This window comes from Archocentrus centrarchus, chromosome 11 (assembly GCF_007364275.1).
Source record: "Archocentrus centrarchus isolate MPI-CPG fArcCen1 chromosome 11, fArcCen1, whole genome shotgun sequence".
Lineage (NCBI taxonomy): Eukaryota > Metazoa > Chordata > Actinopteri > Cichliformes > Cichlidae > Archocentrus > Archocentrus centrarchus.
The window spans coordinates 19,167,191-19,191,043 of record NC_044356.1 but is presented as its reverse complement, the minus strand read 5'-3'; the positions used below and the strand labels follow the sequence as shown (position 1 = coordinate 19,191,043).

The following is a 23,853-nucleotide window of genomic DNA, read 5'->3' as shown; positions in this document are numbered from 1 at the left end:
ATAAGCTCTAAGTTGTAGGTATCTATAAAAGTCCTTCTTATCTAGGTTATAAGTTTCTTTAATATTTTGGAAACTCTCCAGCTGTCCTTCTTTCATCAAAACGCACCACGCTGTGATTCCCTTATTTGTCCACTGTTTAAATCCTTTGTCATATTTCAGTGGTATAAAATTACTGTCATATGCTACCCATTTTAATAGGTTAGCATCCTTCTGAATCTTATATTCTCTTATAATGTGGAACCATTGTTTGAGCGTAAAGTTTGAAATAGGACCTATTTGGTTTTCTGCCTTTTTTGTACATTTCTTGATCCCCTATAATGTTTTGTATTGGGGATCCTGCATGTTCTTTTTCTATTTCTTTCCACTTTGCGGAATAGCCTGTATTACACCAACCTACTATATATCTTAGTTGGGCTGCATAAAAGTATTTTCTGAGGTTTGGGAGTCCCATCCCTCCTTCTTCTTTTGGTAGCTGAAGAGTCTCCAGTCTTATTCTAGGGTTTTTGCCCTTCTAAATAAACCTTGTTATTATTTTATTCCAGCTATTGAATTGGGACTGTGGGACCTCTACTGGTAGGGATTGGAACAGATTCAAAAGCCTTGGTAGAACATTCATTTTGATTATTTCAATTTTTGAGCTGAGATCTAGCCATAAAATGGTCCACCTTTCAATGTCTTTTAGTATTTCTTCATTCAACTTGTCATAATTTGCTTCATACAACTTAGATAATCTTTTTGTTATCTGGACCCCTAGATATTCGATTTTCTTTAGTTTCCAATTAAAGTTAAATCGCTCTAGTATTTCTTTTGGTGGGTTGTAGTTCAATGTTAGTATTTGTGTCTTGTTAATATTTATGTTATATCCTGATAAGTGTCCAAACTTTCCTAGTAGTGACATCAATATAGGCAGAGATCTACTTGGTTGTTCGAGATAGATTATGACATCATCTGCGAAAAGTCCTATTTTTTGTTCTATTCCATTCACCCTCACTCCAATGATGTCTTGGTCTTGTCTAATAGCCTGTGCTATAGGTTCTATGAAGAGAGCAAAAAGTGTGGGTGACAGACAGCATCCTTGTCTTGTTGATCTCTGCAATTTGACCCTGTCTGTCAAGCTTCCATTAATTTTGACCCTAGCTGTCGGCTGCTGATAAAGCGTCTTAATAAGTTGTATTGATTTGTTATTGAACCCAAATCTTTCTAATACACTGTATAAAAATTCCCAATTGACACAGTCAAAGGCCTTCTCAGCATCGATGCTTACTAATATGGCGCTCCTTTTATTTTTCCTTGCATGGTTTACCACATGTAATGTTCTCCTAATATTATCATGTGTCTGTCTTCCTTGTATAAAACCGGCTTGGTCTTCTATTTTTTCTGATATAAATGAGTTCAATCTTTTGGATATTATTGTTGTGTATATTTTATAGTCCACATTTAATAATGATATTGGCCTATAACTTGCACAGAGTTCTTTATCTTTTCCTGGTTTCAGTATAACTGTGATTATTGCCTCTGTCCAAGATGGATGCCACAGTGTTTCATGACAGGATTAGACCACAAAATGCACCCCGCAGACTCCAATTTGTACAAGCAGGTTATTTATTCCTTTGAGAGAGACTGTGTGGTTAAAGCCGTGGCTCGCCTCAGAATGCGAGTCGCTGTTCAGTGGCACTCGCCTGGCCTTTGGGAGGTGGTTTTTGCATTTTTGCTAATAAACTGACCATTGAAGAGACAGTGAGCTATGCTCCTGTGAGGCACCTAAGTCAAGCTAGGAACTACAATAAAAAGACATCTCAAAACCATGGGTCCCAGACTCAGGGACAATGACATTCTGTCTCTCTCCATTAAAATTAAACAAAAACAAAAAAAAAAATAAACAACCATAAAAACTAAAAAAAATCTTTGGAAGACAGCAAACTTACAAATTCAGCAGGGGATCAAATACTTATCCCCCCTCCCCTGTATTTACAGGATCAAAGACATGCACATTCACATTGTCACTGTCCAGTATTTCTTTACATTCAGGTAAAGGTTTCCAGTCAGTTTTTGAAAGTAGCCCTATGATATCTTCTTCTGTTTTATATCACACACACATTATCTATCTATCTATCTATCTATCTATCTATCTATCTATCTATCTATCTATCTATCTATCTATCTATCTATCTATCTATCTATCTATCTATCTATCTATCTATCTATCTATCTATCTATCTATCTATCTATCTATCTATCTATCTATCTATCTATCTATCTATCTATCTATCGATCTATCTATCTATCAACACTCAAACTAAAGAATCTAATACTTATACTAGCCTGTGTATAAGTCATCCCCTTGAGCCAAATTGCTCAGATTGCCTGAAATGTTGTTTCAGACAATGTTTTTATAAGCTCTGCAGGAAGACACATTTTTGAAACATGTGTTTTACGGGATGTTAATACACACACACACACACACACACACACACACACACACACACACACACACACACACACACACACACACAGAATCAATCATTTCTCTTAAAATAACATTTTCTCTGCACGCTGCTTTAGTTCTGGCCTTTCAAAGCTGTTCCTGTTTGTTTGCTTCCCACCCCTCACTGGGGTTTTAGGAGACTGTTGCCATGGAGACAAAGCCATACCTCCATCTGTCCCTGGCCTCCACCGGCATGACCACGGATTTCCTCTGAGTCAGTCACACACCTGCATCACACGTCTGTCTGACAGGACATGTCTCAGATGGGAAGTCAGTGGTCTCACACTCAGAGGAATCTTGTGATTGTATATTTGTGTGTGTGTTTACTAGAGCACAGACTACTTAATAGGTGTGTCTTGGAAGTCCTGTGGGATTACACACCTGTGTGATGTCCGTATGAGCGTCTGCCAGAGTGCCCCAGGACACCTGTAGCAAACATAATTCTCACCCGCCTCTCTGAGATGGCGCAGGTGTGAATCACTGTCTCTCTCTCCCCTCTCCTGTATGACCCCCGGTCCTCCAGAAATAGCCCCTGTGCATGAGTCAAGATCCCAGCCCACCTGATCTCTGTATGTCCTCCGTGACAGGATGAGAGGTGAATGAGTGCTGGCTGAAGGAATGTAACAGGAAATGTAGAGAAGAGTGACTGACATGGAAAAACATCGGTGGGGGATTCAAAGCCAGCAGGCAGTAGGGTGACTCCAGAGGGATACAGGCGACACGGAGAACTTTGAAAATGGAAAAGGTGGGATGGGGAAAAAAAAGACGTGAAAAAGATGAGTAAGTGTGAATCTTCAATAAAGACGCTGTCGCTCCTTAAGGAATTTAAAAACTGCATTTCTGAAAATCTTGTTGAGATTGTTTTCCTCTTCTTCTCCTCCCTCTTCAATTTGTTTTCCCTCATTCTTTTCCCTTTATTTCCATAGTTTACACGGAAGCAGAGAAATGGAAACAGTCTCCAGTAGTAGGGTGCAGCTAATAACATTTACATAAATCTTGACGATCAGGCAACAAGAAAAAAAACAACAAAACTTTTCCATTTTTCTGATCCCTGCTCAGACTTTTTGATGGGAAAACTTCAGTAACTCTCAGGTAAACGCCCTCTGCTGACAACACCGTGTAAAGACATTGCGTCGAGATTGCCTTTTAGTTACTACTGTATTTCCAAGCTCGTGACTGAACTTTCAACTTCCAGATGAGAATGCGCTTTCATAAACACTGACTCACATGGGAGCGCAACCGTCATGCTGCAAATAACACCAGATGAGTGAAGATTTCTTATGTTGTCATTTCCCATAAAAGAAAAAAAAAAAGTGCCCGCGGCGAAAACGTTTATTTTTTTTTATAGGTATTAACATGCATTTACGTTTACCAATGTGGATCCTGCATGTGTGGGGGCTGTTATCTTCACCTACAGATTCACGGCCACACGTGGGAAGCGGCCATTCCTATTTATCTCCCCTCACACAATGAGACACGCACGCCCACACGCACACGTACCATTCAATATAGAGCATCTTAATCAAGATTATTATTCTCAAGGGAAATGGTTGGTTTGGGTGTACGGAGCCTGAGGTCCCACGTTTGTTAAATAAAAAAAGGTATTAATTTCAGCATAAATGTACACTCATTTTATTTATGCCAGCTCATAGAATGCGCAGGTAGAGCTGCAGCACTTCTAAGCTGCAGGCAAAGTTACTCTCTCTCTCTCTCTCTGTCCTTTGCCCACCTTCAAGATATTGAGGCGTGACGTAGCCTGTTTTCTAACGGGCACACGCGAGTTTTCACACAGGTGCTCCATCTGCTTGCCACTGCGACTATTTGGGGCGATAACTGCGCCTCGCTCCTGAGCAGCCGCAGCCGCTTTCTCTCTGTTAACATCCTCACTTGTTAACAAGCCTTACCTTCCCGCCGCTCAGCCAACCTCTGCCACCCGGAGGGAAATAACAGGAGTTTGATTAACCCTGCAAGCTTGTAAATACAAATTTGGAAGTTTTTGCAAACTTTTTTCCCCCCCTTTTTTCAAAATAAGACTTGAGAATTAGTGTACAACTGAGGACGAAAAAAGAAAAGAAAAGAGATGCTGGATCGTTATCATCACAAATTGCTGCTGTTTGGATGCCTGGCTTGTCTTCTGGTGACTGTTGTAAATGGGGACGGTAAGTAAACATTTTAAGCCATTAAAGCAAGAAAACATACGCCACAAATAAACCACAGACCCCATTTAAGGCTATTTTCTCATATAATTTGTCCCTTTTCTAAAGCTGTGCTGGTGATGTACATCAATTACGGATAGCGCGCCAGCAATTGGCACCTTTCCTGTTAGAGTATTTTCCCTCTTAGTCAAAAGGCTTCTCTCTAAAAAATATTTAATGTAGAAAGGAAAAGAAGGGAAGCGAAAATGTCCCATTAAACCCGCACTTTGTTCTGGTCTAAGCTGTTTGAGTGGTCTGCTTTGTCCAGCAGTCATCCTCAAACGTTTAGTGGACGGGAGTTGTTTTCAAGGGTTATTTAGTAGAAAGTTTTGCTTTAGATTATTTTCAGTGGCAGTTTAGCAGGGCTGTCTTTAGCCTTTTTGATGCCCTAGGCGAGATTAGATTTTAGTGCCCCCTCGTGGAAATAAAAATATATTTCTCACAAGAGGTTTTTGAGAAAATGGTCATTTTTAGCACTCTAATTTAGGTGAAAGAGCCCTCTAAATAACTTAGAGATGATTGATTAGAAGGAGAAAAAGCTGACTTCCGTTAGGCTTAAAGTCACTCCACTCATCACAAAAATACCCCAAATATTTATTAAAATTAATAATAATCAGCCCAAATTGTTTTCTGACTTTATGACCTGAATATTTTGTGAATGTACAAGAAGTAATTTATTTACAGCAGCTAAAGTGCAACTAAATGCATTTTCATTTTTATCATTATAGTTTTCATATTTTTTTACTTACTTTGGAGAGGTCTTTTCTTATATACAGTAGTTATAGGAAACTAATTAAGGAGAACCAGACAAGGGAAGTAAAACTGAATACAAAACATAAACCAATGACTATCAAAATAAAATAGGAAGCAACTAATCAGGGAAACGCCTAACACAGAAATGACTACTTAAATGTGGTACAAGGAGACGCTAGGATGGCTAAACTAATAAATACCAAAACACAAATGAATTTAAAAAGAGAATAATCAATCCTAGAAACCAATGATAACATGTCTCAGTCTACTATATTAATCAAAACTAAGTCTTTAAAGTAACAATGACAAGCAAACTAAAAGTCCTCAGTAATAACCAGAAAACTCTGGATAACCTAACAGAGACCCACAGACCATGGCAGCTGTCTTTGATCTCACTTCTGTGGGTAAGTCTGTGAAGCTGCAGGTATTCAGTGAACTCAGAGGAACAACTATAAGCAACAACTTCAGCTCCTGTGGAGAGCTTGTCTCACCAATGCCCTCCTACAGCCTTTCAGCAACACATCTTAGAGAGCTTGTCTGGCAGAAAGCCTTGAAGGGAGTCTTTTCTCATGTGCCAGATAAAGCTTATTTTGGTTTCTCTCACTGTTGTGTAAATATTTAAAAATGTAACTCCTGCGATTATGAACCTGGAGCACATTTTGTCCAGAGTTACTGAACAGCTATGATGTGAGAGTGAGGTGGTAATGAGCGGGATGCTGCTGTGATCACTCCCGCAGTCAATTACCGATCAGAGGGGGTGGACAGACCAGATCCTCGCACATGCACAACTGCACTGCTGAGACACTCAAGAGTGAGTACAGGTATGGATGGATCCTTAAACGTGTTACTTAAGAATCATTGGATGGACTGAAACATAGTGTCCCCAAGGTTTTCTACTGGATTTAGGTCAGGCAAGAGTGGGGGCCGGTGAGTGGCATCAGTTCCATCATCCTCCATGCATACTCTTGCCACATGAGACCGGGGAATGGCATGCATCAGGAGGAACTCAGGACCCACTGCATCAGCATGGGGTCTGACAACGGGTCCAAGGATTTCATCCTGATACCTAATGGCAATCCCTAGCCTGTAGGGGTCTATGTGTCCTTCCATGCTTCCCCAGACCATCACTGACCTACCAGCAAACTGGTCATGCTGATCACTGTTAGAGGCAGCATAGCATTCTCCACAGCTTCTCCAGACCCTTTCAGGTCTGTCAGGGTGAACCTGCTCTTGTCGGTGAAAAGCACAGGGCACCAGTGGTGGACCTGCCAATTCTGGTATTCTATGGCAAATGCCAATCAGTCTCCACTGTGCCGGGCAGTGAACACAGGGTTCACTAAACATTGGACCCTCATGAAGTCTGTTTCTGATTGTTTGGTCAGAGACATTCACACCAGTGGCCTGCCGGAGGTCATTTTGTAGCTCTAGCAGTGCTCATCCTGTTCCTCCTTGCACAAAGGAGCAGATACCGGTCCTGCTGATGGGTTAAAGACCTTCTACAGCCCTGTCCAGCTCTCCTAGAGTAACTGCCTGTCTCCTAAAATCTCCTGCTCCTAAAATCTCATGCTCTTGAGACTGTACTAGGAAACACAGCAAACCTTCTGACAATGGCACATATTCATGTGCCATCCTGAAGGAGTTGGACTATCTGTGCAACCTCTGTAAGGATCCAGGTATTGCCTCATGTTACCAGTGGTGACACTGTCTTATTGTTGCCCCTCTAGTGCACCTGTTGCTGATTTCATTGATTTCCCTACTAGGTCATAATCCTACATATTTTGCTATTATCCTGAATCATACATTATCACACTTTATAGTATCCTGATGTTTTGTTGTTAAGATATTGTTTACTATTATTCCCCTTGCTGACTCTTTCCTCAGGTCGAGTGTTTGTGTTGGACGTGAGGAACTCCTCGGGCCTGCAGGGCTTCCGAGATGCTAAGCAAGCTTGTTCCTCGCAACATGGCCGCTTGGCATCAGTAGAGGAGCTCCGTCATGCTGTGGTGGAGTGCTTCTTCTCCCCATGCACCCGCGGGTGGCTCTACGGGGGCTCAGTAGGGTAAGAAGAGTAGCTGTCTTCAGAAAAATGTCAGAGGTCATTTTGTTGTGTGTGTGTTTGCTTGTGTGTGTGTATGAGAGAGAGAGAGAGAGAGAGACGGAGGTTTCGGGAATGGATGAAAGAGAGAGGAAGTAAAGTGAGCGGCGGCAGTTACAGAGAGAGAGCGGGGAGATAGAAGAGTGACACATTTCAGGGTGGAAAGAGAAAAGGCAGGGAGGAAGCGAGGGAGAAAGACTCCTCTGTTTCTTCCTGGAGGAGGAGGGAATTCTGAGCCGGGGTGTCATGTCGACAGCTGATTCCATTTACACCTCTCATCTCCACGGCAACGTCACACACAGGTTTCAGCAGCCAGGGACAGAAACAGATAAGCAGAGCAGATTTGGGCCTGGAGGAAGCCAGTTGGAGATGAAGCTGACAGGTAGTTAAGTACACTGCTTGCCATCAGTTGACCAATAGAATGCAATAAATTATAGCTAAATAGTGTTTCTCTCCAGCAACAATCCTGAATGAACTTGAAGGAGTTGCAGCCACGATAAGATCTGGTTGAATTCCTTAGAGTGCCAAGAAAAGGTGCTTCAGTGCTTCCTTTTTGTATTGTCTCCTGTAACACAGAGACAATGTCAATGACAATTCTTAACAATAACAACAGTCAAAACGATGCACCGACCAGTCAGTCAGCAGTCAAAAATATGATGTCCTGCAGTCCCCTCTAGAGTAAGTGCAATTAGAGACTCTTAGTGCTGACCCTTGTTTTTCATCAAGGTTAAAGAAAATGGTTTAAAAGCATAGGATGTTCTTTTTTTTCACTATTCTGCTGCAACCTATGTAGTGGCTCCATAGTGAAGTGGTTTACACAGTCGCTTAACAAGCGAAAGATCCCTGGATTGATCCTGGGAGGAAGGGTATCCAGTGTAAAAAATCTGCCAAAATCAAATATGCAGAGCTACCTGCGATGACTACGCCTTGTGAATAAGGGAGCAGTTGAAGGCAGCTTACTATTCCATCGTAACCTGCAGTGCTGCAGCCAGTGGGAAAACAGGGCTAGTAGAAGTGGCTGCTCAACTACTACACTGAAAACTCAGTGATAAAACTTGGATCTTCTTCATGAAAATTAATAGGGAATTCATGGAAAAAAATGGAAAAAATCCAGAGGTGAACCCACTTCAGAGTGGCCACTGAGTTTCTAGCATACTGTTTGTAACATCTGATTGGAGACACATTTTCTTTTCTTTCTTTACGCTGCTTGCTCTGTACATGTCGGTCCGTGGACATCAGCTTTCACACTCCTTTACCATGTTTCACACTATATCACCCTGCTACTACAGCTCTGACACGCCAAGCTCCTCTCCTTTTCTGACTGATTTCTTCTGATCTTTTCTGATTTGAGCAGTCACAACAACAGGCCTAGAATCTAACATATATTCTGATACAATAAACTCTTCCTGTAGTTGTAAGTATTTTGCACAGTTAGAGCTACCTTTTTTCAGAAAGCATTCACAATCTTGATTTGTAATGGTGGCTACTGAGCAGAAATTTACTTAAGAGAAAGCCGTTACAATAGCTGAACGTGATGTGGTCATTCAGTTATATGCTGATTATTTGTGGGCTGTGAATTTACAGGACAGTGTGTGAGAGTAATACGATTCACAGGCGATTCATCCTCCTCTCCTGTTCTGTTACGTGGTATTCATCATAAATAAATCAACACTCTAAAGCGTAGCATTCTGGTTCCGGATATAAATCCAGCTCATGCTGACACCCGTGGTGGACATGCAAGGCGTACCAGCCTGTTCTGCCGGATAACTTAGTCATCCCAGTCCTATTCTGTATTTTCCTTGATTTAGTGCGTATGACATAAGTCTATAGGTCTATTAGGAGCATTAACAAGTGCCTCTCACACTGACTCTTCTACCTTAAGATCTCACCTGTCAGTTGTATTGTATCTCTGCTGCCCAGTAACCAAACACAGTGATACTAGAAGAATGAATTAGTGCAGTTTCATGTGAATACACTTTAGGGTTTTCCCTTTAATTGTCATGCCATGTAAGATGATGGATTCTTCTCAGATGAAGATGAAGTGGCTCACAGATACCTGCAGGGACTAAAGTTAAATTTTTAAACAGTCTTTGAGTTGGTTTTTTTGTGTGTGTGTGTCTCTGAGTGCTTTCTCTGTGATTTCTGTCTTGTTCTTCTCTCTCTCAGACCTTTATCCCTATAAACCAATGCTAAAATGGCACAAGCCTGCAGTGTGACCCCCCCACACACACACACACACACTCTCTCCTCACTGCACTGCAAGTCAGATTTTTTTTTCTTTCAGCCTTTATTATGACAGTACAGTTGAGAGTTAATGGGAGAGCTGGGAGAGGGAGCAGGAGGAACATATGCAGCAAATGATCCAGAGCAGATTCAAACCCAGGCCTCTGCAATAGCCTTTTTTCTATAGGCTATTTTTCAGTCTGGTGAGCTAAACAAGTTCCCCTGCGAGTCAAACTCTTTCCAGCTACAGATGAATGCACTCATGTCCTGCCAAGTATCTTTCCTTTTTTTAATGATGTTTACGAACTGATATCACCAATCAAACCTGCTGTTAATGCTGACATTTCTGAATTTTCCCGTGGGATTGATCGCTACTGCCAGCATCTGTGGGAACATAGTCTGACTGGCCTTGTCTGGTGTTTTTGGACAATAAACTGGTTAATAATGTGATAATGTCGCAACAGAGTTGAGTATTTACTCAGCATTTTTAGCCTCTGCAGCTTGTAGGAGTTGTGCTCTTTCCACATTAGTAAGTCTCAGAGGAATACATGCTATTTTACATCCACAATGTTATGGCTGCTCTATATGAAGTTGGCTGCAACCTAAGGCTTGTTCTCTGGGAACATCTATCCATAATGTATTAGTGTGGGATAACACTGTGCCAAAGGCTACAGCTGCTGATACTGCAACATTTCTGAGTCATGATGTGTGTTCCTGGACCATGATGTCATGCTGCAATAATATTTCAATAGGCAACAAATCAGGCGGTGACCCTGCTGGTGCATAAACTGTGTGTGCAGTCAACTTTCCCATATACACACTTAATCAGAGCTGCAGCTTTTTATGTCTGGGGTGGAAGGAATATGCAGAGGAATGTTTCAGTGTTCCATTACAAGTTAATGACCTGCACACACAGTCTCACAGAGGAAACTTGCAGAAGTATCAGCTAAAAATATAGCACTCAAAATATTGCTAATGCTTATGGATCAGTTTGTATGCAGAATTTTGCTTTTGCAGCTGTTGGAGGTGGAGCTAGCTAGTTTGAGACACTGTTTCAGTCTAGTGGTTCCCACCAAGCTGGCCAGGCCTGTAAATAAATGATGGATGTCGCTCATTGGTTTGTAATCTACTGTTTTGAGGCATTGTGACCATTGTCATCTTGGCTTTTTCAACCAAATGTCATGCGCGAGGTGAGATCTGACTATGAAACCAAAAATAGCTACACATCTTGATTGTACCCACTTGTCAGTCACAAGGTTGCCACATGCCTTTCATATCTTCTCAGCAAACATGACGTTGAATGACTGTAGGGTGGTGAGTTTCTTGTTGTTGTTGTTGTTGTTGTCTAGTCATGGTTGAAGAATAGTTCCAAAATTAAAGACTGGATGTTGGAGATGTGAGCTTGATGTTTGTTAGAGGTACTTGTTGAATGTTGCCTGGATGTCCTTCTTAGACCTTTTAGCAAGAGAAAATTTGTGTTCAAGAACTCTTTTCTTCTATCTTGTTATTATTTAGAGTAAAATGGAACAAAACACTCTCAACAGAAAGAATGGGAAGAAAAAACCATGCCTCAGTGCTGAGTCACACTCATGATCTCACAGTTTGGGGCCCAGGTTTGAGATAATTGGCTTCACAATTAGCAGGCTGCTGGAAGCTGGATTTATGATACCAATCTTCTGGATGGTTGTAACAGTCCAATGTAAGTTTACCACATCAAATGACTAGATGGGCTCAGGAAACTTCAAGGAATCACTGTCTGTGAACATACTGTGCCATCCACGAATGCCTGTTAATTCATGTGAAGAAGAAGCCATATGAGAACATGATCTAGAAACGCTGCTGTTTTCTGTGGGCTAAAGCTCATTTTAAATACACCGAGGCAAAGTGGAAAACTGCTCTGTGGTCAGCTAAATCAAAAATTGAAATTCTTTTTGGAAAACATGGATGCCACATCCTCCACATTAAAGAGGAGAGGGACCATCTGTCTTGCTATCAGTGCTTTGTTCAAAAGCCTGCATCTCTGATGGTGTGGGGAGTGCATTCGTGCCTATGGAACCAAAAAGGAACATATGCTCTCATCCGGATTACATCTTTTTCAGGGAAGACCTTGCATATTTCAGCAAGACAATGCTAAAGCTGCATCTATTACAACAGAGTCAAAGTGCTGAACTGGCCTACCTACAGTCTGGACCTTTCACCAACTGAAAACATTTGGCAGACTGCTGTTAAAAGAAGAGTTGATGCTACACGGTGGTAAAAATGGCCCTGTGTCATGATCCCTGGGTCTCGATCTCAGGGTTTTGAGTTTTTGGGATGTTCAGGTTTTCTCTAGTTTTGTATTTTTTTTTTATATTATGGTTCTGTACTGTGGTTTCTTGATATTTAGCTCTCTGTTTGTTCTTAGTGTTATGAGTCTTTGACCCAGAATTTTCTTGTAGAGCCTTTTGTTTTTGGTTTTGTACTTTTTTTTTAATAGCAGCATTTCCTGGTTTGTTTCTTTATATTTATATTTTCAGGTTTTAGTTCTCATCTACTTCTGTTCTGGGTCTCTGTCTGGTTTATTATTCCCTGAAACCCTATTTATTCCTGCCTCCCTTGTGTTTCTTGGTCTTCATCTCTGTGGGGTTTTTTTTGACCGAGTTAATCTTATCTCCCCAGTCAGTCTCTTCCTGTTTTATTTTGGTGACCACTGTTCTCTGTATCTTGTGTATCTAATTTAACTTCCTCCTGAGGCTTAACGTTAGTGATCCCCACCTGTTTCCCATCCTCTCATTATCCCATGTTTGTATTTATTGTCTCAGTCTCTCTTTGTCCTTTGTCATGTTCTTGCTCACTCATGTCATCAAATTTAAAATGACCTGTTTTTTTTAAATGGTACATTTTCTCAGTTGCTCTAAAATGCAGTGAAAATGGAAAATTATTACAATTCTGGAATGAATATGCTTAGTTGCTTTCCACCAGTAGGTGTAATGTAGTACAAGATGTATATAAGAGTGTCTATTTCTGTGTATTTGTGAGTGTGTGTTAAAGACAAACACACTGGGTCTGACTAGTATCAACACCAGAGTCCCTTGAGGGTTATGAAATGCTTCACTGTAGTCCAGTCAGTGTCAAATGATGTTTTAAATAATGAGTGTGTAAAATGTAACTTTATTTTATACAGTATGTAGATCACAGGCATTACTGTCTATTTATTTCTAGGACCACAGTGTGTGATGTGGTGGGCGGTGTGCTGAAAGCCATAGAGGTGAGGATAGAAAATGCTACAGAGGATGCTGCACACTTGGACGCCTTCTGTATCAAAGGCGAAGGTCAGTAAACACACACAAAAGCATTCACAATACATAAGGAATTATAAAATACTACTCCGTAAATGAGAATCAGGTGTGTGTGTGTGTGTGTGTGTGTGTGTGTGTGTGTGTGTGTGTGTGTGAATGTGAATGTGGATCCATGAATGTGTATTAGTTCAGATGCAGCTGAAACTGAATTACACACACCTGTTCCCTTGGCTTGAGTCTGATAAGAAAAAGGGGGCACGTCAGTGGCTGGGTTTGGATCACATTAGTATTGACTGAAACTTGGAAGCCCCAGTCCGGGAGATCTTCAACTCCCACCTCCGGCAGAACTTCGACAGCATTCCGAGGGAGGCTGAGGACATTGAGTCCGAATGGACCATGTTCCGCACCTCCATTGTTTAGGCTGCTGCTCAGAGCTGTGGCTGCAAGGTGGTTGGTGCCTGTCGTGGTGGTAACCCCCGAACCAGATGGTGGTCACCGGAGGTGAAGGGAGCCATCAAGCTGAAGAAAGAGTCCTATCGTGCTTGGTTAGCCTGTGGGACTCCTAAGGCAGCTGACAGGTATCGGCAGGCCAAGTGGAATGCAGCTCGGGCAGTGGCCAAAGCAAAAACTCGGGTGTGGGAGGAGTTCGGTGAGGCTATGGAAAAAGACTTTCGGACGGCATCGAGGCGATTCTGGCAAACCGTCAGGCGACTCAGGAGGGGAAAGCAGTGCTTCACTCACACTGTTTATAGTGCGGGGGGGTGCTGCTGACTTCAACTGAGGCTATAGTCGGACGGTGGAAGGAATACTTCGAGGACCTTCTGAATCCCACTGACACGCCTTCTGTAGTGGAAGCAGAGTCTGGGGATGAGGGGGATGACTTGACCATCACTAGGGGTGAGGTCACTGAGGTAGTTAAACAACTCCTTGGTGGCAGAGCCCCTGGGGTGGACGAGATTCGCCCTGAGTTCCTGAAGGCTCTGGATGTTGTAGGGCTGTCTTGGTTGACACGACTCTGCAACATCGCGGGGAGATCTGGGGCAGTGCCACTGGATTGGCAGACCGGGGTGGTGGTCCCCATCTTTAAGAAGGGAGACCGGAGGGTGTGCTCCAACTTTCGGGGGATCACACTACTCAGCCTCCCCGGTAAGGTCTATGCCAGGGTGCTGGAAAGGAGGGTGCGTCCGTTAGTCAAACCTCGGATTCAGGAGGAACAATGCGGTTTTCGTCCTGGTCGTGGAACGCTGGACCAGCTCTTTATCCTCTCAAGGATATTCGAGTGTGCGTGGGAGTTTGCCCAACCAGTCTACATGTGCTTTGTGGACTTGGAGAAGGCATTCGACCGTGTCCCTCGGGATGTCCTTTGGGAGGTTCTGCGGGAGTATGGGGTGTCTGGCCCATTGTTGCGGGCCATTCAGTCCTTGTACAACCACAGTGAGAGCTTGGTCCGTATAGCCGGTAATAAGTCGGATTCGTTTCCTGTGGGTGTTGGACTCCGTCAGGGCTGCCCTTTGTCACCGATTCTGTTCATAATTTTTATGGACAGAATTTCTAGGTGTAGCCAGGTGGCGGAAGGCTTCTTCCTTGGTGGCCTCAGAGTCTCATCTCTGCTTTTTGCAGATGATGCGGTTCTGTTGGCTTCATCAGGGGGGGGCCTCCAGCTCGCAGTGGAACGGTTCACAGCCGAGTGTGAAGTGGCTGGCATGAGAATCAGCACCTCTAAGTCTGAGGCCATGGTCCTCAGCCGGAAAAGGGTGGAGTGCCATCTCCGGCTCAGGAACGAGTTCTTGCCTCAAGTGGAGGAGTTCAAGTATCTCGGGGTCTTGTTCACGAGTGATGGGAGAAGGGAACGGGAGATGGACAGGCGGATCGGGGCTGCTTCTGCAGTGATGCGGACGCTGCACCGGTCCGTCGTGGTGAAGAGGGAGCTTAGCGTAAAAGCGAAGCTCTCGATTTACCGGTCGATCTACGTTCCTACCCTCACCTATGGTCACGAGCTTTGGGTAGTGACCGAAAGAATAAGATCGCAAATACAAGTGGCAGAAATGAGTTTCCTTTGAAGGGTGGCTGGCTTCTTCCTTAGAGATAGGGTGAGGACTGCGGCCATCCGGGAGGGTCTCAGAGTAGAGCTGCTGCTCCTCCACATTGAAATAAGCCAGTTGAGGTGGCTCAGGCATCTGATTAGGATGCCTCCTGGCCGCGTCCTGGGTGAGGTGTTCCGGGCATGTCCCACCGGGAAGAGACCCCGTGGTAGACCCAGGACACGCTGGAGAGATTATGTATCTCGGCTGGCCTGGGAACGCCTTGGGGTCCCTCCGGATGAGCTGGAGGAGGTGGCTGGGGAGAGGGAAGCTTGGGCTTCTCTGCTTAGGCTTCTGCCCCCGCGACCCGGCCCCGGATAAGCGGAAGAAAATGGATGGATGGATGGATGGATGAAACTTGGAAGAGGCCTCTAGTCCTGATAAACAGTAGAGCTGCAGTGCTGTGGCTGTCCATATACCCCACACTCTGAGGGTGGCAAAAAACACTCTGCTGTGGGAGAAGTGAACACTTCACATCCAATTAATACAGGCAAAAGCAACTACACACCTTATAGTCAGGTTATGGTTGTAGCTATTACTTACAGGAGGTACCAAGTGCCATACCAACCCCATTATCAGGGCAACACACTCACACAGTTGCACTGAATTAATTAAAAATGCCACATTTGGTCTGAAACAAATAAAAAGAAGTTGCACCACAGTCAGTTGTTGCCAAAATGTTCTTTCAAAGGACCATTTCTGGATTTTTCTTTCTTATTTTTTTGTTAAGGGCTTGTTTACTTTACATTACAAATCATATCTTAGTTTGCAGATTTCAATTTTTGAGCACGTTTAATATAATAAACAATTGTATATTTCTTATTAGAATTTAACAGTACATCATTATAAAGAAAATGTAATCATTCATCCATCCATTATCTTCAATTATCTTCCGCTTATCTGAAGTTGAGTTGCGGTGGCAGCAGGCTAAGCAGGGTATTCCAGATGTTCTTCTCCCCAGTCATACTTTCAAGTTCTTCGTTGGGGATCCCAAGGTGTTCCCAGGTCAGACAAGCTATATATATATATATATATATGTGTGTGTGTACATTAGGTTCTCTGTCTACCCTGGTAACTTATCTTGGGCATGCCTGGAAAATCTCCAAAGGCGCCCAGGAATTATTCTAACCAGATCTCCGAACCACCTCAACTGGCTCCTTTGGACACGCAGGATCAGTGGCTCTACTCTGAGATCCCTACAGATGTCTGAGCTCCTCACCCTGTGTCAAAGGCTGAGCCCAGCCACCCTATGGAGGAAACTTATTTTAGCCACTTGCATTCGAAACTTAACTCTTTCATGACTTTAGTCTTTGGATCTTTACCCAGATTTCATGACCATTGATAATGATAATGCACTGGTAAATTGAAAGCTTCAACTTTTGGCTTAACGAATGAGATCGGAAGATCTCGCTCTGATGAAACCAACAGAACCACATCATCCACAAAAAGCAGGGCTGCTATTCTGAATATTCCAAAATGGACGCCCTCTTCACCCTGCCTAAGTCTTGAGATCCTGTCCATGAAAATCAAAGACAGGACTATGAGACAAGGGGCAACCCTGTAAACGTGCTTGATTTTGTGACAAGGACACAGCTCTCACTTTGGACATACAAGACATGATGGGCTGTAGCATCCGATTCAGAACCCCAGTATTCCCACAGTACACTCTATGCTCCCCTGGGGAAACCTGTCATAAGCCTTCATGGAAATTGGATGATCAAACTCCCATGATCCCTCTAGAAATCCTGCAATGGTGAAGATCTGGTCCACTGTCCCATGGCCAGGACAGAATCTGCATTACCTGATCCTTCTGAATCCAAGGTTTGATCAACGGCTGGAGTCTGCTTTCCAGCACCCTGGAATAAACTTTCCCCAAAAAGCTGAACACTGTAATATCCCAATAATTGGAGCACGGCCTCCAGTTCCTCTTTTTTTAAAAACTGCCATCAGGAGTTAATATAGTGCTCAAAAGAATTAAAGGAACGCTCTGAAAACACATCAGATCTCAATGGGGGAAAAAAATCATGCCGATTATCTATACTGATATGGACTGGGTAAAGTGTTTGGAATAAAAGGATGTCACATTGTTTGATGGATATGAAAATCATCAACCTGCAGATGGCTGAATTCAAAGACACCCCAAAAATCAAAGTGAAAAAATGATGCAGCAGGCTAGTCCATTTTGCCGAAATTTCATTGCAGCAACTGAAAACAGAACTCAGTAGTTTGCATGGCCCCCACGCTCTTGTATGTATGCCTGACAGTGTCGGGGGATGCTCCTAATGAGACAATGGATGGTGTCCTGGAGGATCTCCTCTCAGGTCTTGATCATGGAGTCACTGAGCTCCTGGACAGTTTGAGGTGCAACCTGGAGGTATCGACTGGACCCAAACATAATGTCCCAGAGGTGTTCTGTTGGATTTAGGTCAGGCAAGCGTGGGAGCCAATCAGTCCCATCAATTCCTCTATCCTCTAGGAACTACCTGCATATATTTGACACATGAGGCCTTATCATGCACCAGGACCCACTGCACCAGTGTAGGGTCTGACAGTTGGTCAGAGGAATTCATCCTGATACCTAATGGCAGTCAGGGTGCCATTGCCTAGTTTGTAGTGGTCTGTGCATCCCTCCATGGATATGCATCCCAGACCCACCACCAAAGCGGTCATGCTGAATGATGTTAAAGGCAGCAGAACATTCTCCACAGCTTCCATGTGACCCTTTCACTGTCACATGTGCTCAGGGTGAACCTACTCTCATCTGTGACAAGCACAGGGTACCGGGGTAGACCTGCCAATTCTGGTATTCTGTGGCAGCTTTGACATTGAGCACCAGAGAATAAAAAGGTCAAAGCATTGAAACTTTTGTTTTTAAAATGGCTTGCAGTAATGCAACAAGAGAGGGTGATTTGCTATAAATAAACTAGCCTCTCTAGTTTATTTACATGTCTTCAAACATTTGGGTTTTTATCCAGTGTTTTCAGCACTGTGATTCTGAACTGAGTAAAACATTTGAATCTGAAATATTCAATTTTATTCTTCAAACATATTATGTGCTGGCTATAATATTTATAAAGATTAGACCAGTGTGAATACAATATTCACAATGTCTTATCCTTATGGCTTTAAAACTCACATCCACATCGTATACAAATCTTGTTGCTTCTTGTCCAGGATTCATTGTTTTTTCTGTCTCTTTACAAATGGGATAGTGATGTTGTAAAGCTGATAAACAGTGATATTTACTGTTCAATATTGAGCAGATATAGCAGCTAACGACATGCACCTATTTGTTTGTTGCTGATAGATGAGCCTTGCGGAGATCCCCCAGCGTTTCCTAATGCACATCTGCATAGTCACTCTGGGTCTGAGATGGGAGATGAGCTACTGTACACTTGTGTCCCTGGTTATGTGATGCCCAGTGGACAGACTACCTTCAGTCTGCTGTGTGACAGTTGCAGGGAGTGGTACGGACTGGTGCAGATTTGTGTTAAAGGTAAGAAGCTGTTGTAGTCAGTCGTGTTTTCAATCGAAAGCTGTGGTTCCTGAACTGTCCCAATAGCATTTCACAAGGTAATTTCAAAAATGACAAAACTACTCTACATTAGTTAATAAAATATCTAAAAATCTATCACTCCGGGATAGAAAGTCAGAAATACCTGTTTCCTACCAAGACAATTTGAGGACCTGTTGGGTGCCATAATCTCAAACCACTTTTTTTGCATTTCTAACCCAAAGAACTGGCTTTGTACCAGGGAAACTGGTTCAAGAGTGATCCCAACTTTTTGCTAGTTTACTACCAAGAATCAGTGATGTTAGTCTGGCCACCCAGCAGCCAGATTAGCTTAGCTCAGGCTAAAGGTCCCAAAATCTATCTAGCAGGCTCACTAAATATAATTGAATATGCAAACATTTTTCTTTGGTTTTGTGTAGATTTAATATGCTTAGATAATTTCTTTGAAGGATGCAGGGACCTCCTGGAGTCTAATAATCATTGTGAAGCAGCCAAGCGAGCAATGGAGAAGAGACTTTGCTGAACTTTATTTAACTGGCAGTTACCTTTAGCATCATTTTAAATTAGTAGAGGTGATATTGATCTGAAATTACATCCCTGTATTTTCAAAAATGTCCCTGTATTTCTCAGTTTAATAAAAGTATTCGTATTCGTATTTAAGGGGTCATAATTCAAAAAAATTTAGGGGAGTCACTGCTAACTTACTTTGACTCATATAATAATAAACGTGACTTGACCAATTACATGTTTCAATTTTGTATTCCTGCAGAAGAGGCTGAAAGTCACACAGACTATGAAGACAAGTTTACAGATTCCTATGTAGAGACAGAGCGTCACCCCGAGACACCAGTGGAAGCTCATGGCAGTGTGCACGAGGAGGTGCATGGAGCTGCATACCCACATGGAGAGAGGAGTGTGGAGCAGCAAGAGACAAGTTTTAGAGGCAAAGCAGAGGAGGACCATCAAGGCAAAAAGCGTAAAGTAGGAGGAGAGGTGGCTGACCATGGTAAAACATTTGAAGGAGCTTCAGTTGAAGGAGAAAAAAATAAGGAACGGGCTGTTGAGGACTTCATAGGTCACCAGACGTGGGAGCAGGAGAGAACTGAGGTGGTCAAGACTGATAGAGTGGAAGCCACAGAAGCACCTGTCTCTCTTCTATCCCAAAAACATATGTTCTGGTTCCCCTCTGAGACCTTCCAGGAGGAGGAACCTCAGGTCTTCACCAACCCAGCCACACAAACAACCCTGAGAACCTCAGGCGCCCAATCTGAGGAGAGTAATGAGCACACGAGCCAAGAAAGACCCTATCATCAACGTCCTGTTGACGTTGATATTCCTGATCATGAACGAGATGATTTTGATGATCCTGACACCAGCCGCCATGATGACCAGGATGACATCCATGAAGACGGCCACCAAGATCAAGATGATGGTGACAGCTATCAGGAGGAAGACCATGATGATAATGAGAGGCGACCAGCTCAACATGAAGAGCTGGATAGATGGGAAAGCCATGAAAACTATGATGATCACAAGGAGCATTATGACATGGGTGAACATGAAGAGGACCGCGATCGCATTCACTATGGCAGCAAGGAGTATGACGATGGAGATGATACGTACGATGAACACAAAAGCCATGAGGATCATGGTGATGATCATGATGATCATAATGGAGAACATCATGATGTTTCTGAGGAACATCTAGACCATGATGACCATGATGATGGTGACAAACATTATGATGACAACCATTATGTTGACCCTGATGATCATGATGACCGAGAACACAAAGATACTGAGAGCTATGACGATCACAATAGCCGTGAAGATGATAGTCGTCAGCATGTCATCTTTTCTGTAGTATCTGATGAGCATCAGAATGTCAGTCAGAGGGGAGCAGAAAGAAAGTCCACCACAGACGACGCCTGGCTAGATGGCTACCCTGTTGATCTAGAAGATGGTGACTCCACAACAGAGAAGGTAAGACCAGAGGATAAAGACAGAAGGAGATTTGTCAAGACGACACCCAGACCCAATGAGGTGGAAATTCACAGACCTGCTCCTTACACCAGCTCACCCGAGGAGCACGAGTCTCCAACCACAGTGCATGAATTTGAAGTAGGGGTTTTAGAAAAGCTGTGGCCTGACTCCATCAGGACCCCTACTCCTGACCATTTGGAGCCTTCAGACTCTCCTTCATACTCCAAGACTGGAGACTATAGCACACAACAAGCAGTTCCCACCGACTCTTGGATGGGTGACCTCACAGAGCAGCCCTTCCTTGATCATGGCCCAAATCCTCCAGTGCGCAAAGACGGCTTCATGCTCAACCTGCCTGGTGAGACTGGTGAGAGGGGAGAGCTGGAAGGGGAGAAGGGAGAAACAATATGTGTGGATGGTGACTGCCCTCCCCATCCTCCAAGCTCCTCCAGCCGAGGTCCCACTGTGGCAGCCATTATTGTGGCAATTTGTGCCGTCGCAACAGCAGTCATTGTTGCGGTGTGGTGTTACCGACGGCAGCAGCAGAAGAGCTCAGCATATGAGATGAATGGGAAGGGCCAAAGTCAGACCAGACAGGGCCAACAGATAGAGATGCAGCAAAAAGTGTAGGAGTGAGAGATGAGGAGGGGGACGCTGATAACGAGCAGACACCTTTAGGAAGGTTGGGAAGATTCAGATAAAAGCTGTTAATCTTAGGTATGAACTTTAAAGAACAAAATCTTTACAAAGCTAGCACAAAATATTTTAATGATTCTTAACACAGTGAAACTTGAGTGAAACAAGATGGTAATAGTCCTTTCACTTATCAGTTTTAAGGAAATCCATCAATCTTTGCATGCTAACCGTGATTTTCAAAGTTCTGGCATTTAGCTGGACACGACCCGGCCTGGATTCAACTCCAGGAACTGAGAAGCAAGACTTTAAAGATATGAACATGTAGGAAAACCACAACACAAGGCATGCCTGCCTGCCTGAAAACTGAAACTTCAACCTCCAAAGCTCTTGGACTTTGTGGTGAAGATTTCTTGCTGTTGTTTTTGTTGAGTGCTCTTATTATTGTTGATGTGTATTGTTTGAATTTATGTGTATCATGTTTATAGAAAAACATTTTCCACATAGTCCATCACTGGACTGCTGTTGCAGACCATCACAGCAGGTGTGGGATAGGACATGAACAGAACTGAGAGGGGTAAGATGAAGAAAAAGAGGCTGATGAAAGGTAGAGTACGACCGGAGAAACATTTCCCGTGTTGGTTTTGACATTCAGCTGGTGAGACATGAAGAGGCATCCAGACTGCAGACTCAGCCACATGTATGTGTGTGTGTCTCTCTCGGGTCTGTGCAATTCGCCAGTCAGCAGTAAATTATGTTTGAAGTTACTGACTGAGGAAGCAAAGTGGATCCTGACATCATTCAAACTAGCCACAGATGAAACACTGTGGCAAAGGAGAATCACAACCTCAAATAAACAGAGTTTCAACATAACCAGAAGTTTAATCAAAACTTTATTTTGTTTTCAAAGGCAAATAGTATTGCACCACATTCCCTACAACACTCACTGGCCACTTTATAGGGTAGTCATGAACACACCTTGCTAGTACAGGGTTTGCCCCCATTTTGTTTTCAGAACTGCCTTAATTCTTTGTGGCATACATTCAACAAGGTGCTGGAAACATTCCTCAGAGATTTTGGTCCATACTGACATGATGGCATCACACAGTTCCTACAGATTTGTTGGTTGAACATCCACGACGGGAATTTCCTGTTCCACCACATCCCAAAGTTGCTCTATTGGATTGAGATCATTTGAGTACAGTAAACTCATTATGTTCAAGAAACCAGTTTGAGATGATCTGAGCTTTGTGACATGGTGTGTTGGGAGCAGCCATCAGAAGATGGGTACACTGTGGTGATAGAGGTCAGCAATAACACCTTCTCCATTCTGATGCTCAGTTTGAACTAGTCTTGAATTATTACAGTATGAGCAGAGTGTTCTGCTCATGTATATCTGAATAGATATCACTGTTGTAATAATTTCTTGCAAACAGATGAGTAAATTCAGGATTTTTAGAAATAGTGTATCATTCTGTGAGAGCTACCTTGCATCTTCCCTTATGTGCAAATATTTAAAAAAAAACAAACTATTAAATTAGACACTTTTGTTTAAAAGTGCAGATATAAATGAATACAAATAATCATATGTGTGCTCAAAATTCAGTATCTGTTTAACTGTATGAATGTAAATAAAAATATATTAGGGCAATAGCATAGGAAGTGATGTACTTAGAATTATTGTAAACAGTGACTGGTGGTTAATAAAGAAGACACTTTATGGTGTCATCGTTGTTTTTTGTTGTTATATTTCCAAGTGAGTAGTGAGCTGATTTATAGAAAGCATTTTAATAGCATTTAATCTGCTTTCCTTATCATAGTGTCTCAAACTGAACTGAGTCATTTTCACCTGCTTTCTGTGTGTTTCTGTACATATCTGTGACTATATTGACTTGCCATACATACCATAGCATTACCGGTGTGTGGGAAATAACTTGTTTCTTCACCAAAGCAGCCAAACACAGCTGGCATTACACACATGACACACCCCTCATATCTTAAACATGGTACGCTCATCTCCACAAAATCTAGTCGACCGCCTTTTACGTCACCCGTGAACATTAGGACGACACTCGCCCACGCTGCAGATTGTCGAGCAATGAACTGTCTGGTCAAACAACAGGTTTGCCACATGAATGATGCCTGAAGAAGAATCATAATAATAGAGGTTAAAGTAAATGTGTGTATACAATTACAAAGCTATTTGCAGCATCAAGACAAAGTATTTAAACTGCTGACCATCATTCGCATGATATAGAGATTAATCTTTTTCATCTCAGCCTTATGTGATTTATGACAAGATGAAATGTGTACTGTATGTGTCTTCACAAAGTTACAATAAATATGTGGTTTTAACTCTGGCTTCTATTTTACTTCGGTCACAGTCAACCAGATTCAGTTATAGAAATCTTAAGGCTTTTGGCTTTTTCTTTCTTTAGGATTCGCTGTGTCTGTGGCTGCTTTAAGAAAATATGTTACTTTGACCCCAACTTATCTGACAATCAGGCTTTCATCAAAACATTTTCTCATTGCTTTTGCTTCTCTGAGCAATGTTTGAAAAGAGGTAAAAGAGAGAAAGCAGTAGGAGGAACTATAGTTAAGGAAGAGGTAATA

General features: G+C 42.8%; 1 protein-coding gene across 1 annotated transcript; it reads left to right on the top strand.

Moving 5' to 3' along the window:
- Positions 1–4,565: 4,565 nt before the first annotated feature.
- susd5 (sushi domain containing 5) lies at positions 4,566–23,558 on the top strand. The gene is made up of 5 exons (XM_030741734.1): positions 4,566–4,644; positions 7,315–7,492; positions 12,953–13,062; positions 18,418–18,606; positions 19,394–23,558. The coding sequence occupies exons 1-5, from the start codon at positions 4,566–4,568 to the stop codon at positions 21,235–21,237; spliced, it is 2,400 nt and encodes a 799-aa protein (XP_030597594.1). The 3' UTR covers positions 21,238–23,558.
- Positions 23,559–23,853: the final 295 nt, after the last annotated feature.